Source organism: Leuciscus leuciscus, assembly GCF_965113295.1.
Source record: "Leuciscus leuciscus genome assembly, chromosome: 11".
NCBI classification, from domain to species: domain Eukaryota; kingdom Metazoa; phylum Chordata; class Actinopteri; order Cypriniformes; family Leuciscidae; genus Leuciscus; species Leuciscus leuciscus.
Window position 1 is genome coordinate 11,135,249 of NC_138735.1, and position 18,715 is coordinate 11,153,963.

Sequence of the window (18,715 nt, forward strand, 5' to 3'; positions counted from 1 at the left end):
TGTGTTTTATAACTGGCAGTGTCTCTAAGGGAGAGGGTGGCAACAACTGCACAATAATCATTTCCCTGAGGCTTTGAAAGTGTCGCACACTTGGCACCCACAAACATGCACAAACCACACATGTGCTCTCTCTCTCTCTCTCACACACACACACACACTGACGTTCTGCTCAACTAAATTAGGTCTAAAGCCAAGCCCTGTGCACAGTGTTTGTTTTCTTTCTGGTGCTATCTTATTCCAGGATTACTAATCAAACAGGCCTTGGGCGATCGCAGGGCCAAACATCTGAGAAAGTGCTTGGCAGCTTTTCAACTCTCCATGCTGGAGCCAATGGATAAGAGACGCCATTATTCATGAAAACACTCCAGACTGTCTGAATCAACTTCCCAGTTTGTTTTTAATGTAAAAACAGCCACCCTTTCAACAAACAAACGGTTATCAAAAATGGCAGCTGATAAGTTGATTCTTTTCCGAACATCAGCCCTTTAAACAGACGGAATCACTGACTTTTTTTCACCTGTGCAACTGCAGTTTACTCAAAAAAATTGAGTCTTGACTTGGTATGTCAACTGTTGCCATCATTTTATGGCACATGCAGGTGAAATGTTTTCATTTAAAATGTCACTGGCTCCGTTAGGCCAACATTCACTTGGACATGATTTGATAAAAAAAAAAAAGGAGAAAAAGGAATCTTCTACTGAAACAGTTTCCAGCTTCAGTTTCCACCTTTGTCCAGTGCAAATCTTTGCTTTTTTGGCTCTAGTTTAATGTTCCTTTGATTCAAACAGGTCCCCACGCTCAATGCGTGCTGATTCGACTCCAAACCACACCTGAGCATCAGCTGATGAAGGAGGTTGGAGAATCCCATCAATAAAACGTTTGAGCTCAATTCTCCTACACGTCCTGAGACAGCAGGCGCACCTTCCTCCCGCTGAGCACTCGTTTTCTAAGCTCTTCTAAAGAGGGAAGCTTCATTTTGTCACTGTTTTTACTGTAAACATTTAGGAAGATGCCAAACACCACCAGAGAACCACCCCAGAGGTACCTGTGAAAAAAACAGGGTACGTCATTATCAAAGAAATAGAAATAAGTAAGACTCAGCATATATTAAACGTGACCAATCTGGTCCACTTACTGAAAAGTGAAAGGTTTTGAAAAGAACATAAAGGACAATACAATAGTCATGGCTTTCCTTCCCGTAGTCACTGAAAAAAAGAAAAACAGAGTTGGAGCATCAATTCACTTTATTTATTCACTAAATCTGAATGACCACCCCAAACACACGTACATATGAGAGCGCTTAACTGACCTGTGACAGCAACCAGTGCTCCAAACAGCTTTATCAGAGCCAGGACGAATGAAATGCCGAAATATCCCGTCAGTGAAAAGAAGAATGCATAACCGTATGTCGTCATTGGATGCTGAGTGAGTAAAACAGGTTTTTTTTAAGGATAGAAGACATTTAGATATAAAAAATACAGTTTTTGGAAGGCTTAATATCATGTAAAACTTCTTGCTCTTGCTCCATTGAAATGAAAGTCAATTGTTTGCTTATGTAAACATTATGGTTAGATTTGTATCGCAGCTTTGTGATTATGGTTTTTATTTGGATCAGTAAACCTGAACCAGTAAATATGAAAATGATGTCGCTGTTTGGTATGCACCATTTAGAAAAGCAATCACAATCATAAGCTCATTAACATATGACCATCCACATTTAAATATCAACACTATGGCTGTACGATATTGGACTAAACAGACACTGCAATATTTTCTTTTTCTGCTAAATATATTGTGAAATAAAAATAAAAAATGCAGGCATTTCCACTAGATGGCTTGAATAGCTCTAGTTGGAAAGAATAAATTGTTCTAGAATGATTGGGGTGATTTTGTAGAGGAGTGCATCTGCACAGAAAGTAAAAATAATATGTATTATTTATAAAAAATATTTATTTTTAATGATAATCTTTAATAAGAAACTTTTTACTCTGAAGACTTTTTAATGTGCTTTTTTTGTGAATTGTATTAGATAAAAATGAAATATTGTAGTATTGTAATTAAGGGTGTCACGATTCTCCAAATCCTCGATTCGATTACATTTTCGATTCTAAAGTCACGGTTCGATTCGATTCTCGATTAATTTTTTTTTTTTTTTGAAAGCACAAGCTATGCCATTTTTTTACTTTTATGCAATATAATAATATCTGACCTTTGTTCGCAATGTACCACACACTACATTGTCAAATTTAAAACGTTTATTAACAGCCATAATGTAACAATAACTTATATCTTCAGTCAATTGGAAACTTAAACAATATAACCTATTACAGTCCCGGGGCTCCCTGGACTCCTCAGAGCAGTCACAGGCGAATAGCACGGCGTTTTAAATTGGGTTCCCACAGCGTTTGCAACGCAGTACGAGAGAACGTTCTCGTAAGAGAATGTACTTGGCTACTTCCGTAACCTCGGTTCCCTTAGAGATAAGGGAACGAGTACTGCGTTGCCTTGCCGTGCTATTTCGCTCATATCAGGTACTTCGCTTCAGTCGATTTAAACCTAAAGTCCTTTGGCGAGTTTTCTCTGAATTTATACACTTCAGCCGCGTCCAAATTGGTGCGCAGATTATTTTGGCAGAAAACTGCAGGGATACCTTTAAGTCTCTCTGCTTAGTTGACAACAGGTTTATAAATAATGTCATTAGAAATCTGATGAAATGCCAGTGCACGTTGAGTTCCTAAATGTATACTATAAACTAATGGCCATATCCAATGCAGGGATGGAGTTTGAGTGGAGCTGCATTTACTGTGAGCTAAGCTGCTCTGAGAAGAAACACTGCACCATGAAGCTGCACGTGTAAAAGAACACAGTGCTGCACTTCACTCTGAAATATGCAGTGCATATATTGAATTAAATTGCAGCCTTTGTGATTTGATAATCACACAAAGCCTTATAACAAATAAGATTTTATTTTGATACATCGATCAGCACTAATCAACACATTTGCAATATCAGCAACTTGACCTGCCCTGATGAATGGTAATGTGAAGAAGGGCTGGGCGGAACATCAAGTTTGCACAATATCTCCATTTTTTTTTTTTATAAACAATATGGAATGAGGCAATGCAGAGGATGCAGAGTGAGATGCTGTGGGGAAGGTGTATAATCCACTTTGTCCTAAACATGCTTTACATTAAAGTCCCCCTGTGGTCAATAATTGTATCCCTTTGAAACTCATCTTTGATCACCCGTTTTTTTCCTTAAAATAGCTTGAATGTAACTCTACATCCTTGCCTCATTTAGAATGCACGGTTCTGTGAATATGCTAATTAGCCCCGCCTCCACTCACTCGCACCAGCTCAGAAACCCACTCATTGAGTATCACGTTGACCTGGGGTGCGTTTCCCGTACAACTATATAGCTCGCTGCTTAACTACTATAGTCCGATGCATCGTTGGAGAAATCAACTAGCTAGTCACGACTGTTTCCCGAAACCGTATGTCGCAAAGTATCGTTCAACCACGTTGGTTTATGACGTCTCGCACGTGGTGGACTAATAACTTATTTTAATTAATCTGTTTGAGATCGAATTAACGCTAGATTTTGTCATATTATTTGGCATCTGAAGACCATTTCTAATTTTTCTCAGTTATTTTGCTTTATTACCAGACTCAATATTTGGCTCGTTCTTACATAGTAGAGCACGTTCGCACATGCGCAGTCTTCAAAAACGGTGCTTTAAATCTCTTGACAAACTAAAAGACGTAAATTACACGGTAAATAACCGGGTTGTACTGAATGTCAGCTTGCTTATTTTGCTAAAGATAAAGATTTATTCAGTCTACATCTCATGTAAACTAGAAACTATGCTTCTAATGACAGCTCGAGAGCTGTCGTTCCAACCACACAAGTTTGCGATGCTGTTTGCGAACGTTCGTTGGAACGATGGTTTCGGGAAACACCAAATCGTTGAACTATGCTGATAACGACGGAACTTGCGACCATAGTTGGCTAACGATGCTTTCGGGAAACGCACCCCTGATTGGTTACAAGGTAGTTTGTACATAAAAATATACATATTGCTTTTTTTATTTATTTTTTTATAAATAGAAGTATTTTTTATCCAAATAGAAAAAAATAAAAAATACTGAGATATAAACTGTATATCGCAATTCAACCAAAAAAACAAAGAGATATGATATGTTTGGCCACATCACCCAGCTCTAATGTGAAGAACTACACATATGTAGTTATCTAATCACAACAGACTTCATTTACGTATAGTAGTCTTATAGGTATATCATCAAAAATAGTCCATTTAATCTTCAATTCCAGTGCTTTTGGTGCAACAATCGAAATAATATAATAAATGGACATCTGGGAAATTATAAAACGCTATTTTTCAATTCAAAATGAATGTGTATTTTTATATTTGTGTTAAAACCCACCTGAGAGCAGAAGGAAACAGCAGGTCCAATCCCCCCAACAGACAGAAGACCCAACAGAATATACACAAAACCAATAGAATAGGAATATAAGACCTGCAACACATGGACAACAATGAATAATAAACCTGGACACAAGAGAGACAAACCACAATGATGGTCATCATTTTAAATAGTTTGTACCATCTCGGAGTTGGTCCCGTTATGGAGTTTCATTGCTTTTTCCTGCACATTTCCAATAGCAGCATCCGCACAGAGGGCCATAGATATGAGAAGTACACCTAGAAACAACAAACGAAAACAATTAAAAAAAGGACATTCAATTTCAAATAATTATTATTAGGCAGGAATTTTGGAACAAAGCCTGTTTCTCATAATCAACAGACTGAAGCAGAAGCAGTCCTGTACCTGTTACATTGAAGTTTGGGGCAATCTTACTGTCTGCCAGTGTGAACCAGATCAGACCAAGACTCATGCACAGAGCAGCAGACACATCCGCAACATTGTAGCGTTTCCCTAAAAACATACAACATCAACAAGCTCCATCAAACCAAGAATCTCTGACACAGATCAACTCAAATATGTCATAAAAGCCACATAAAGAGGCATCTGAGCTTCGGCTAAGCTGAGGGCCTTATCTTCTGGGTCCTTTGAGTTCTGGCTGCAGGTTTGACACTTTAGCTGCAGGTTGGCTTTACAAAGATCTTTGAACAAGTTCAGCGGCAAACTGATTTGTCGAATAGAGAGAATGAGTTTTTTTCTCTTTCTGCTGGACTCTTCAACTCATCACAAGTAAGCATGTGAGGAGAATGAGTTTGAGGTTGGACATGTGAAAATGCAAAAAGCGAGAAAGAAAGCAGCAGGAAAGGCCAAAAAGTGTTCTCAAACAGGTAGTTGCCGTGGGGGTGAAGGTGTTGCAGCAGGTTGCTATGCATCACTTTGATTCGGTCCAGCTTTGATGGGTCGGCATCTCGCGCGCATCCTCAACCAACGTCCCGCTGATCTTACGCACCAGCCTCAGGGGACGCAAGGTCCACGACGCCAGAGAAAGAAAAAAAATCAAAATATCCCCATAAAAAGAGAAGGGAGAACTGTTCAGCTGGTTTCATTCTTTCTTGTTCAGGATATCAAAACTTCAGTCAAATTCTTGCATTAGAAAAGAACTCCACAACAACTGTGGCCAATGAAAGAAACAGCACAAAGAACAAGGAACTTGTTCACAAAAAAAAAAAAAGAGATATATTATTTCACACATATTGTGTTGTTCCAAACCCATTTGATTTCTTTCTTCAATGAAACACAAAAGATGATCATTTTTTTTCTATACCACAAGAAAGTGACCACAACTATTACCATAGTGACCACAACTTTTAAACTAGAAAAAAAGGACAAAAAGTAAAAAAAAAAAAAAACTGTCAGTACAACTCCAAGTATTATTCTGAGTCATGTAATAGCGTTGTGTGATGAATAGAAATGTAATGTTGAAAACAGATGTGCTGCTTCATATTTTTTGTAGAAACTAGGGATGTAACGATGCATTCATGTCACAATTCACAATACTGAACTCACAATACGATACTTTAGACCAAAATAAAGATGAGGGTTATATTATTTTTGTTATTATTACTTCTAAAGACATATGGTAACAAGTTAACAAAAATTTACTGCTGATTAAAATGCTAAATTTGGTGGCACCAGAATAAAAATGATTCATGATTCTGAACCTGAAAATACAGATTTATGTTAGACGCATATGCTTGCACTAATTCACTGACCACAAATAAATAATGTAGGCCCTCTTTTACTGGTAAAATCAGACATTTTGCATTATCAGGACCCACAAATATTCCCCCATTGCATTATTATACGGGCAATTCCAGCGTTATGGATGTTTGTTGTGACATTTGAACTCACAATGACAGGTGAAATGTCTCCAAAAAAAAAAAAAAAAAAAAAAAACTTCTTACAATATTTAAATTGGAAATGCATATTCTCAGAGCACCCAATCTGGGGAATTGACAGGCAAAATATGTTTTTCTAAAATATATTTAAGCACCCCCAAAAAAGGAAAATATGCATGCGTTATGGATGTGACGGGAAATGAGAGAGTTTTTGGTATACTGTTCGATTTCCTTTAAAGTCTGTGAACTTTTAAGTCCAATGTATAAATATTGCTATCCACATGATGAAGGGGTCTTAGCTGAACATAAAAATATCAATGTTTAAAATATATATATTTTCATGAAGTGTATTATGAGGAAAAACCAACGTTATGGATGTGACAAAAACCCTGTTATGGATGTGACGCGTCTGAAATACATAGAATCTGTTTGGAAAATCAACAATCAAACCATCATGGCACTTTTGTTGACGCATAATGGCTGTTTTGACATTAAGAAGACTGTCTGAAATGATTCTGAAGATTCTGTTTCGCGCCTAAACCAATCAGGTTCCTCGCACAATTGCAGGACGCCTCTCGACTAGGACGTGAATAGGCTACTATAAACACACAGACGGAACATTAAAGCAGAGACTATTACGGAAGACAGTCAAGATTAAAATACATTAACAATTAATGTTTGTCATATAGGAGTTCAAATCACAGGTTTCCTCCACAGTCAGGTGAACCGATGGACATTATTGTCCGTAGATGTGAGTCACTAGCAATCATGTAGCCTACGTTTTTTGTGTCTAAATGATCGCACGGTTTTCGGCCAGATTATGGATTTTAATGCACAGTCGCGAGTCAAAATCATCACATTTTATTTCGTATAAAAATGATTTGACAAAATAATTGACACGCAATATTATTAGCCTATTATTATTATTATTATTTTGTCAGCGTGATCGTACCGAGCCTCTAAAGGGACGTGGTGGTGGAAAAAGCACATTTCATATGGATTACACAATCAGAGAGTTGCCTATTTCTTTTCGTTTTGATCTTTCAATCTTTCTATAGATAGGCTATATTTCTGAGAGGCATACGTTGAGTTTCTGTTCAATTATGAGACGCGCTCAAGTTCACGTGTTGCAAGTGATCGCGCCTGCACCTCTATGTCTGCTATATTATTTATTAAATCCAGGCAATTGGTTGATGAAACTTTGATTTAAAATTAAGATACAATTTATACAAAACGAAATTCACTTTAAAGAAAGTCTTTCTACAAAACAAAACTTTAATGAAGTGGCCAAAATAATTTCTGTCTTGAAACAGATCACAATAGTCATATGCATGATTTAATATGAAGCGTCCGTAACGGTCACGTCCGTAACGCATTATTATGGTTGTTCAGAGCAAAGTAGTGAGATGAATTGTCGATCCTAATAAGCATAAACATAATTTAGCTTTGTAAATAAAGTTTCAAGTTATTTGCATTTATAATTGTCATATTAAATAAACTAAACCTTTAAAACGTTATGGACGTGACAGTGCACTGAAGCGTCAAGACCTCTTTATTATAGCCCTTATGAATTCAACAGGCAGTGCTGTTATGACCAAATTAGTATATTTATTTCTCAGGCATGCCTCCATCTTTCTGCAAAATGCTTTCTGTTAAAATAAAGTTTAAAAAGGGGGATCTTTGATACCTTTTTTTGAAAGCATGAAATATGGCTGGTTGAAAATGTAATTTAAGCATTGTTGCTCACCTCATATCTGGTGGATAAACAAGGCAATTGTCTTAATAATTTTGTTAAAGCACATTAATACAGTATATTACAGACCTACATGGACAACTTAAAAAGGGTTTTGTTCTTTTGGTTAAAACTTTATTTTTTCATGGTAAAGATGACCTTTGCATGGAATTGCCCATACATTATATTCCACATTAAATATAGTAGTTTAATGTAATACTGTTACTGAAACTCTGTAAACTTTCATTTTTCTAACGCAGTACACTCACGCTTTTAATACAGGCATTCGTTGTATCTCTTTTACACAGATAAGCCGTGCGCACACAGACTCTTCCGGTGCTCACTTTGTTGCCTCTCTCTCGCTCTATTAATGCACTAACATGATAAGAGTAACGATCTAAAATGCTTTGAATCATCAAACTACCAAAACTAAAAACGTGATATGGTGAGTTAAATTATGCTTTCAAATCAAGGAGTGCTGCTTAGGCATGCTTGGATTAAACCGCTAGATTTATTATTTTTGCAATGCTTTTGTGACCTTTTTTGGATCTTTTAAGTTTTAGGGGAATGGACAGAAATTTCTCAGGTTTCATACAAATATCTTCATTCGTGTTTGATGAACAAAAATGTTATAGTTTTGAAACGACATAAGGGTTTGTACATGATGACAGAATTTAAATGTTTGGGTGAATAATAAAATAATATATGAATACAGCCAAGTCTTGGATAAAACTTACTCTATTCGCGAATCATAACGTTTACATCAACGACACATATTGTCGCATTTTTATATCGCGATATCATGTTACACCCCTAGTGGAAACCGTGATATATATTTATCAGAGAATCATGAAAAAAATATACAAGTTCTAAAGAACATAAATTATTTAAGATGTAAAATACATGTAAAAAAAATAAATAATTAAATGTCATTTGATAAATTACATTTCCCCTAGCTGAATAAAAGAACTAATTTATTTAACAAAAATAAGAAAAGATCCCAAACATTAAATGGAAGTGTGTGTGTGTGAATTTAAAAATAAATCTAGCATCTAATGTACCTTGTATAAAAACTCCTCCGATCATGACAGGAATGAGCTTGCAGCACTTAAAGATGACTTGTGTGGGATAGTTCAAGTATCCTAAAGAAGTGTTGGATAGGCCCATGGTCCCAACTGTTAATAATGCGATGATCATGTAAGTTTTGTATGGTATCCTGAAAAAAAAGAAGAAAAAAAAAGAAGCAGCATTACATTAAAACCATTATGTTTTTGTGTTTAGTTTGCCTGTGTCTTAAACACCGTGAAGCATGTTTTCTTAAGGATTGTTCACACTAACCCATTAAATGCCTGGAATCAACTGTCATATTCACACTGTGTCCCTAAAAATCAACAAACTAACTTTGAGTGTAATAATTGGCCTTTTAAAGGCAGGTTTAACACAATGATCCAACAAAACACAAAACCTCTAGAAAGTAAGTTTCTGTTGGCATTGCTTTGAGGAAATGTGAAGCAGGTTACAGGTGTACAAGGTTATTAGGGCTACTAGAGAAAAAAATACTATTCATGGAACCACAGAACAATTATGAATATGGTAAAAGTTTGTTTGGGAATTTAGTTTTAAAGGGATATTTCACAGCTGGAAAGATGAATGTGTATTTAAATTGGGTAATTTTTGTAGTAGAAATGTGAAATTATTTTAGAAGTTGGTGCCTTCTAGACTGAGAAAAGCCAGAAAATTTATTTTTGGCTCATGTGGATGAAAGACAACAACTCCCAGAATGCACTTGCTTCGCTGCCCTACGAGGCCACTCCCAAGCCACACCTACCGGTTACAGAGGGCAGTATCGGAAGAAATGATACAACTAGGCTACTAGTTGACTCGAAACTGAAAAGACGCCGTTTTATCGTGAGATCCCACCCCCCATGGGCGGGTTGAAAACATGCGGAACTAGCTCCTCCTACTGGCTGTAGTCTTTCGCCTCTGGCCAAAAAAGCCTCCTATGACACAAAATGACGTTTTTTACGTTAAAAGTTTTTTTTCCAGACACACAATACAGAAATCTCTCGTCTCAGGGGGACATGAGGGAGGGAAGCATGGTCATTCGAAAATACTTCTGGGTTTCTATTGATACAAAGCTTAATGCTAATCTGTGAAGTATCCCTTTAACTAGAGCTATAAAAAAAATATGTATAAATGTATGCGTTTATAAATAATAATTAAATAATAATTAACGCAATTTACAAAACTTTTTCTAAACATAAGAATGTACAGCTAAATGTGACATTTGTTATGGTTTATGTAAATACTGTTGTAATTTAATGTCAATAAAAAACTGGAATAATATTTTTAATGTTCTGTAATTGTTAATAAATTCTCATAACTTGACGTTTACAATTATACTGTGATTTTTTATGCCTATAATTACAAATTTTATCATCAGAAATTAGAGGTGTACAATTCTGGAAACATTTTAAATCTTTTTTTTTTTTTTACGATTCTGAATAAACAACCAAGCAAAATATCATGTAATTTACTAGAGGTTCAAACTAAATTGCTGCAGTCTATTTAATTATTTGGAATCGGAATTGGAATGTCATTGCCACACTTTGTGTTTTTTTTGTTTCAGCCGCAACATCGCAGAAAAATAGAAACCTTTTCTAAATAAATCATGTGATTAGGGTCAGATGTATGTTAAGGTTTGTTAAGACAGTATGTAGGGCTGTACGATTTGGAGAAAAAGAATTCTGATAAAAATGGCATTTGCGATTTAGACTTGCTGTGCTTGTTTGTACGCCTGTAAAATATGGCCAATATGTTAAATCATTATGGCCATAATAGCAATAATAATAATAATAGCTATTATTATTATTATAATTATAAAATAAAATGAGAATTATTAAACAAAAAATGAATTACTATTTTATTAAAATATAGTATTTATTGTACTAGTCAATATACAGTATTCAATAAATGTTTTATAATAATTTTACATTGCAACTGTAAGATTACAATAGTAATATTTATGGTTGTCTTTATTTTTATTTTCAAACTTTAAATCACCAAACTTTTATTTTGATAGAAAACCGCAAGACGGCCCTAAAGGTTCTCTTTTGATGATAAGTGCTTCTCATTTCTTGAATGGAAAGATGGTTGGTGCATGTTGCGTTCCCAAATGCACATTAAAGACCCCAAACTCAGAGCAGACGCAGAGATGAGTTCATGAGGAGCAGTATTTACTATGAACCGAGCCGGGCTGAGATGCTGCAAAAACATTTAATTAAATCACAGCCTTTGCGACTGATAATCACAATTAGCCATATCGTGATATCGGTTTTATTTCGATTAATCGTGCCCTACCAGTATGTGTGTGTGTCTTTGTGTGTGTGTCTGTGTGTGTTTTGAGAGGGCTGTGTTCTGGTATTCTGTATTCTGCTGCACCTGGAAGAGGCTTTCAAGTATGTCGATGTGCATTAGTGTGGAAGAGCTCTGCGAGGCACACTAGGAGATGCTGCTCAGAAGGACGACATTTTCTTTTTGCCAAGTTGATTTTGGCTCCAACGTAAATGCTCTTTCACAGCATGGGGTGTACGAAAGGGAAAATATTAGACTGGCTGTAATTCTGAATGACACCGTCTACACCGGACGTGAGCGATTATAAAAAACGACTGTTTTGTTGTCATTATAATCAAGTATTATGAATAATATAATATGAATAATAATATGAATTAGTATTAATGAATAGTTTAAATAGGCATAACACCGTGTCCTAACTACACGCGACGCGCGATAAAAGATATCTTTTCAATGTTAATCAGAGTTTTTGTCCTAACCAGCCGTGACAGCGACACGAGACGATTCTATTTTAGAAATGGTTCTATTTTTCTGCGACGTCACGGCTGGAACAACAAACATAAAGTGTGGCAATGATAATCTCAGGTACTGTTTATGTGCTTTATTTAATGTTAAAAGCATGCAATGTGACTCTGAATTAGTGATCGACCGATATATCGGTCAGCCGATATATCGGGCCGATATTTGCGGGCTGCTGCGTTCGCCGATAGTTTTTTCCCGGCATTATTTACAGACAGGCGTCCGCAGGCAGCTTTGTGTTGCTGGAGACGCTGCAGGTGCAGCCCATGCTCTGCCCCTCCCACACTAGCTGAGTTCTGGAAGCCTCTTCAAAACAACGGCAAGTTTTAAACTTTCAAAGCATCTTTTAACTGTTTGACTTAGCTGAAATATTGCCATACACTTTGAAAGTGGAAACACGTTGCTCTATATGTGTGTTTGCAACTATAGCTAAGCAAGTTTGAGGGTCCAAATGGAAAACGCGAATGCCGAATATATGCTTGTCATTGTATTTAGGGAGCTGCAAATAGCTACGTTTGAGGCTATCCATATGCATACGGCAGCTGTTACAAACACTGGTCATAGGATTAAATAATGCCGACGTTGGTTCGGGATTCCGTGATATTTGTGGGAGTTTTATTCAGCGAGGTGGTCGAACTCAGTCAGAACACTCCCTGAGGTAAAAGAATCGACGCGGTTGCGACACGCATGCGATGCAGCGCGCTCGTTTGTCCCGGCGCTCATATGCCGTGGTGAGATGAAAAGTTGAAAACATTTAAACTTTTCAGAATGCCGCAAGCGCACGCACGTTATGGGACAAAAAAACAACTGACCTTTCCATGACAACATCGAAAGCTCGGCCGAACAGCTGATCAAAGCTGGACAGGGCAGGTTTTTATTTTTCATCTCCATAAATATATGTGACGTTAGTCGTAAAGGGCTTGAAATAAATTAATCCTTACTTCCTCGTCATCATGAGTAGAGTGCAGTTCATAGTTGCATAGCAACGACAGACAGACAGAGTGCAAGCGCTTGTAGAAAGGAGAAAGCGTCGCGGCTGTGCTTACCACACGTTTTTAGACGCGATATGTGAACAGTCCCTAATTCATAATAAACTGAGAGTCTATTTGGTTTAAAATCGTTTTTGTTTTGTTTAAAATGGTGATCACAATTACATATATCAGACAACTACACAGAATAACATGTTCCAGTCTATTTATATTAAAAAAAATTGAATCATTAATTCAAACACGTTTAAAACGAATTAATTCAGTCTCATTCATAAATACCTGTTTAATTAATGGATGATTCACCGTTTTTTAATGAATCTCTTGAGTCTTCTTGAATAAATGATTAAATGGAAAAAATAATAATTCAATAAATGTTCCTTATTTTAAATTGAGACTTGTAACATTTGTTATCATCATTGTGTCATTTTTATGATGTAAATTGAGTGAGCAAAAGCAGTATCGGCTCCAAATATCGGCCCAAGAAAATCGGCAGCCCGTATTGGTCATCGGCTAAGGCTGATGAAAAAAAATCGGTATCGGCATCGGCACTAAAAAATCCATATCGGTCGATCCCTACTCTGAATATCATTTAGTGCTCCCAGATTTGTAGCTGTAAAAGCAACAATGGATAATTCACCTCAGATCTTGAAATTAAACAAATGGAAACAAGAACGTTCAAACTGTGAACAAACAAGTATATTCTTTGTTAGGAATAAGATTGTGTGAATGTTTGAATCGAGATTGCGATCTTTTAACGTTTAATCGTGCAGCTCTACCTGAATAAATTTTTTTTTTAAATAATAATCACTTATTAGAGGTATCAGTATCAGTTACTGCAGCCGTTTAAGAAAACACTTTCTTAACCGTTCACTTCTATTATAACTGAGGGTTTTCTTAACTTATGGGGTTTCTCTGCCTTTATTCAACGTACTTTGCAAAAAGATGCAATTAAACAAATGCGTACAATTATATCAAATATTTTAAATACTGTCTTTATGATGATAATTTGGAGACTGAACATGAAAATATTTTGATACATTTTAATGTTAGGTGCAATTAATCACAATTAATTACAGAAACTAGTTTTTTAATCTATCGACAGGTCTAATTTTAACATACACAAAAAATACCTCCTTCTCTTATCCTGAGTGAGCTGCAACTCCACCAAGCCAAATAAGGAGTAAAATCCAAACTGCACTAAAGTCAGATACCAGCCAAATGGCTTAAATCCTTCCACTGAGAATATCAGCTCCTGAAAGCACAGAGACTCACAAGAATCAGTAATGGCACAAATATACAAAGGCACAAATCAAAGATCACTGATGGACTGTCACCTGCAGGTAGCCGTAGATGAGGTAAAAGAGGAAGACGCCGGCCACACAGATGAAGAACTGTGTTGGTGTGTTGAAGCCTGTCAGGTTGATGCCCAGCACTCTGAGCTCCTCCACTGATTTAATATGAGGTGACATGACCTCTGTGGACGAGGGCACGGATATGGAGATGTGCTTCCTCGAGCTGTAATTCACAAGGCCAAATTTGCCACTCATGTTGTCTGCAGGCTCCTGAAAATCAAAACAATTTATCCACAATCTGAAATTACATATCTTACCTTTACTGTCTAAAGATCAATATCCGGTCGTTAAGTCTGACGTTTGATGTCACAGTTGCCAGGTCCAAATGCTCCTTAAGATCCCAAAAGCAAATAACAAATGATTCTAATATACACTCACGCTATACTGTAGTACTGTCGGGAAAAATTAACCCTAAACTTTGTCTCCATGGTTGGCCAGACAGTGATTCATTTTTTTAATGAATTGGTAAAGCATTGTTGTCCGGGACAGCGGGGGCTGGGAAACTGTAGTGTACACCATACTTAAGTCAGTGACAGGAAGTCCCGCCCTCGCAGTGAAAAACAAGTCATCATACAATAGATGTCACTGGACGTAAAAAAATGTAATAAAAAATGAGGCCATAAGAATAAAAAAAGATATATATATTTTAGTTTAGTTTATTTTCTCTCTCTCTCTCTCTCTCTCTCTCTCTCTCTCTCTAACAATGGTGGTTGTCACCAAGTTATCACAGTACCAATGCAATAACAGTAGGTTCAAGGTAGGGCTGGGCGATATGGCTGAAAACTGTATCACGATATAAGTGTTTCATATCGGTCGATATCGATAATTATTGAATTTTTTTATAACATATTTAAAATAAGGACCAGTCCAGGAGACAAATATATTACATTTAAAGATTTTTTATTTTAAACTTAACCTACCTCTGATTATAATCCCATCAGTTAAAAAGGCAGAAATGTCAACACGACCATGGAAAACTCAAAAGTCTAAAATCACAATGAACACTTAACAATTATCTCTTAACATTAAGGTGCAAAATTAAAGAATACGTAAGAAATGCTTTATAAAGGGGTGGGCGATATGGCAAAAATATAATATTACGATTTCTTTCTATAAATTATATAAATCTATTTCTTTCTATTTTCTATAAATTATACATTGATACTTATTAAAGCTATTAATAAAGTTATTAGTCAAGAGCAGTGAGTGATTTTCTCTTTACATTTTGTTGTTTTATTAACATTAAAGGGATAGTTCTCCTAAAAATTCTAATTTTCATAATTTACTCTCTCACGTTGTTTTAAACTCGAATAAGTTTCTTTCTTCTGTTGAAAATAAAAGTTATTTGGAAGAATGTGGGTAACCAAACAGTTGATGTACCCCAGTGACTTCCATAGTATATTTTTCTCCTATGGAAGTCAATGGGGACCAGCTACTGTTTGGATACCCACATTCTTCAAAATATTAATATTAGAAAATATTAGAAGGCAATTAATACAGGTTTGGAACAACATTAGAGTGCGTAAATAATGAGATCATTTTTATTTTTGGGTGAACTATCCCTTTAAGGACAAACGGCAGCGTGTTTACTATTACTACTGTCTCTTTAAGAGCTGCGCGCGACGCGTCTATTATACACGCATTTGACAAGCAGATTTTCTCTCAATTTTCTCAAGTTTGCTTTCACTTTAGACATATCCGACTAGTTTATGTAAACCTTGTGTGTATAACAGTATTAGCAAAATAAGACTCGAAAGATAACTTAGTATTCAGGCGCTGGTAGACAGGCTTTTAGTGCATGTGAGCTTCACATGTATGCGCTGAGAAACGCACACGCTAGAACAGCGCATAAGCACGCGAATAACAGAGAAACTGACGACGGTCTTGCATAATCTGCAGACGACATTGGTCTGACTACGGTCAGACTTTAAGTCAGGCGAGCTGACTTTTTCTGTTTTATCTAGTTACTAGAGAGTGAGTGCCTTTGTTCATGCAATCAAACTTGCTTTGCTGGTTTCTTCCAACGAAAAAAATAAATAAATAATTATCGAACGTTTTATCGAACGCATTTTTTATTGATATTGATTACGTGTCTATCGCGATACATATCGTTATCGTTTTATCGCCCAGCCCTAGTTCAAGGTAGTACAGTAAGTATGATATTATGTTGGAAACTATAATAAAAGGCACAGTATGTAAGTTTCGCCATAAGAGCTTATTCAAAACAATAACGAAGTCGTGGCTTGATGACACCATGAATGAGCGTTGAATCAAGGGAGTTGTTGTTTTCACCTCCACAGCCAACTGAAAATAATCCGAAGGGACTCAATCATGTTCATCGATGAGCTAATGTATTAAAGTTGTATTAACGTTACTGGTCACTTTATTTGACGAATTAAAATTGTGAGGTAAATCAAGAAAACAAGAGATTCAAGCAATGATACAAACCGTGTTGCACTTTATAACAATGATTTGTTCTTTCGATAAATATTCCAAACAGTTGCTCACCTGTCTAATAAAACACATAATATAGTAAAGGACCTTTGGTGTTTCTCGGAAATCGAGGGTAGTGCGGATACGATGTCATTGACAAGTGATGTAATGACAGGCCGTTACACTGGTTAAAACTGTTAATTGCTTTGGATTTAAACATTGTTGGAAACATTTGGGATAATGCACATACAGAAGTCAACAAAATATATAACAGTGGTTTTTGGATATTTAAATCCAAAAATCTTACATATTGTGCCTTTAACAAGCTATAATTTTGTATGGTTCAGTGTCTTACAGTGAAAAACACTTTTCATATTAAAGTATTTTATGCACATAAACAAAAGCAAAGCTACCATGGTAAGTTACTGGTAACTGATCATGCATGTGCATTCACTGCATACTAAACTAAGCATATTCATACTGAATTATGAGAAAAAGATGACCAAATCTTACCCGAATGACCCAGAGATGATCAAAGTGATCAGTTTAATCACAATCACATTGATCGGATGAGAGGGATGAGTATCTGACAGCTGGAACTGTGTTTCACACTGAACTCACATGATCTCACCCAGCTCACAGCCCGATAAACGACGTGTCTCGCCACTGACACGCATGACAAGCTCAATCTGTGACTTCAATTGGCAGAATGAGTGTGAGATCAGTGGTTTAAGACAAAATCGCTCCCTCATATGGGATTTGGAAGAGATAAAGAGTGTTAGCGGCTAGGCTAACACCTACTAATTTGCTCCACTTCCGGGTTTAAAGTCAGTTTTTAACCGCTCGTCTTAAGATAATACAGACATCTTCTCATTCGTCCAGTCAAACGGAATACAAAACAAGCCCTTTATCCATAAAGACATATGTCAACGTGCACATAATACGAGGTTTCTGGAGGGTTTTATGTGTTGTTCTGTCTCCCGGCAGCAGCCAACAGCTTCCGGTTACCTTTGACCTCATGACACACGTCACTGAACACACACGTGTCAGTGACAGATTGCATTCAACTTTAAGGTCAGAGTCAGAGAACATTATAATGAATAAATAAAGAATGAAAAAGATGTGATATTTGTAATGAATCTGTTTTTGTTTTGTGATAAATGATAAATTGCATTGTCTAATTAATTTTTTTTATTTGCTTTTTTTATTTATTTTTTATTATATCATTGGAGAGGACTATTTTCCACCTGTTGTTGAACTGTAACTGCAGATAAGCATAATAATAACATAACGTTTTGGCAAATTCGTATAAATTCATCTCATTCGTACGTTTCCCGTGAGATCAGAGTGGAGGAACTCGAGGCCGAACTTGTCACAAAAGTTGTAAAATTTATATGAACATAAAAGTGAAATAGCTTGAATTTTAGGATAATGACATTCACTACCCCCTATGGACAAGCGATTTGGAGAATGGGTGAATGAATGGAAATTCACTAGATGCTAAAGCCAACCACAATGACAAGTTCTGCTGCATATTCAGCATATTATAAGTTCTGTGTTATCAAGATGCAATTTAATGTAGTATATCAAAACACGGGTGCACATTCACTCTACACAGCCAGAGGTGGGCTATAGTTTACTTTCCAATCACCTGTGAAGCACACAGTTTTAATGCTTAGTAAGCTACTATATGCAAATCAGGACGTAAGACAAGTAAATCCATAACGTTTGTCTCCTACTTTTCTGAATGACTCTAGTAGATCTCTGAAAAAAGGACAATGAAAGATTAATCGTGTATAGCTTAAATAAAACGCATGATCAAATAATAATTTCATACCTGCTTTATTTCTTGTGATGGTTTCATTGGTAATATAAATAGAGCTACACAACGTGCGTTCTGCTAAAGTTTTCCTGTAAGTAGGCTGAACCTGTTTGTCCAGATTGACAGGAGAGTGCTTTTGCCGTATTTACATCCTTGTTTTGCATGTATTTG

At 36.3% G+C, this 18,715-nt stretch overlaps 1 protein-coding gene and 1 long non-coding RNA gene across 3 annotated transcripts; both read right to left on the reverse strand.

Annotated features, from left to right (window-relative positions):
* Window positions 1-378: 378 nt before the first annotated feature.
* On the reverse strand, window positions 379-18,708 carry slc35b3 (solute carrier family 35 member B3). 2 transcript variants are annotated; one of them, XM_082184832.1, is made up of 10 exons: window positions 18,560-18,708; window positions 14,272-14,499; window positions 14,068-14,189; window positions 9,137-9,291; window positions 4,851-4,958; window positions 4,626-4,723; window positions 4,446-4,538; window positions 1,310-1,421; window positions 1,136-1,205; window positions 379-1,045 (listed from the first exon to the last, which is right to left on the reverse strand). In XM_082184832.1, the coding sequence occupies exons 1-10, from the start codon at window positions 18,584-18,586 to the stop codon at window positions 895-897; spliced, it is 1,164 nt and encodes a 387-aa protein (XP_082040958.1). In that variant the 5' UTR covers window positions 18,587-18,708; the 3' UTR covers window positions 379-894. The 2 variants fall into 2 exon arrangements, with proteins under 2 accessions (XP_082040958.1, XP_082040959.1); XM_082184833.1 differs by lacking the exon at window positions 18,560-18,708 and adding an exon at window positions 17,236-18,492.
* LOC309509888 lies at window positions 10,573-12,061 on the reverse strand. The gene is made up of 2 exons (XR_014210107.1): window positions 11,709-12,061; window positions 10,573-11,201 (listed from the first exon to the last, which is right to left on the reverse strand). It is a non-coding gene; the product is annotated as an uncharacterized lncRNA (long non-coding RNA).
* Window positions 18,709-18,715: the final 7 nt, after the last annotated feature.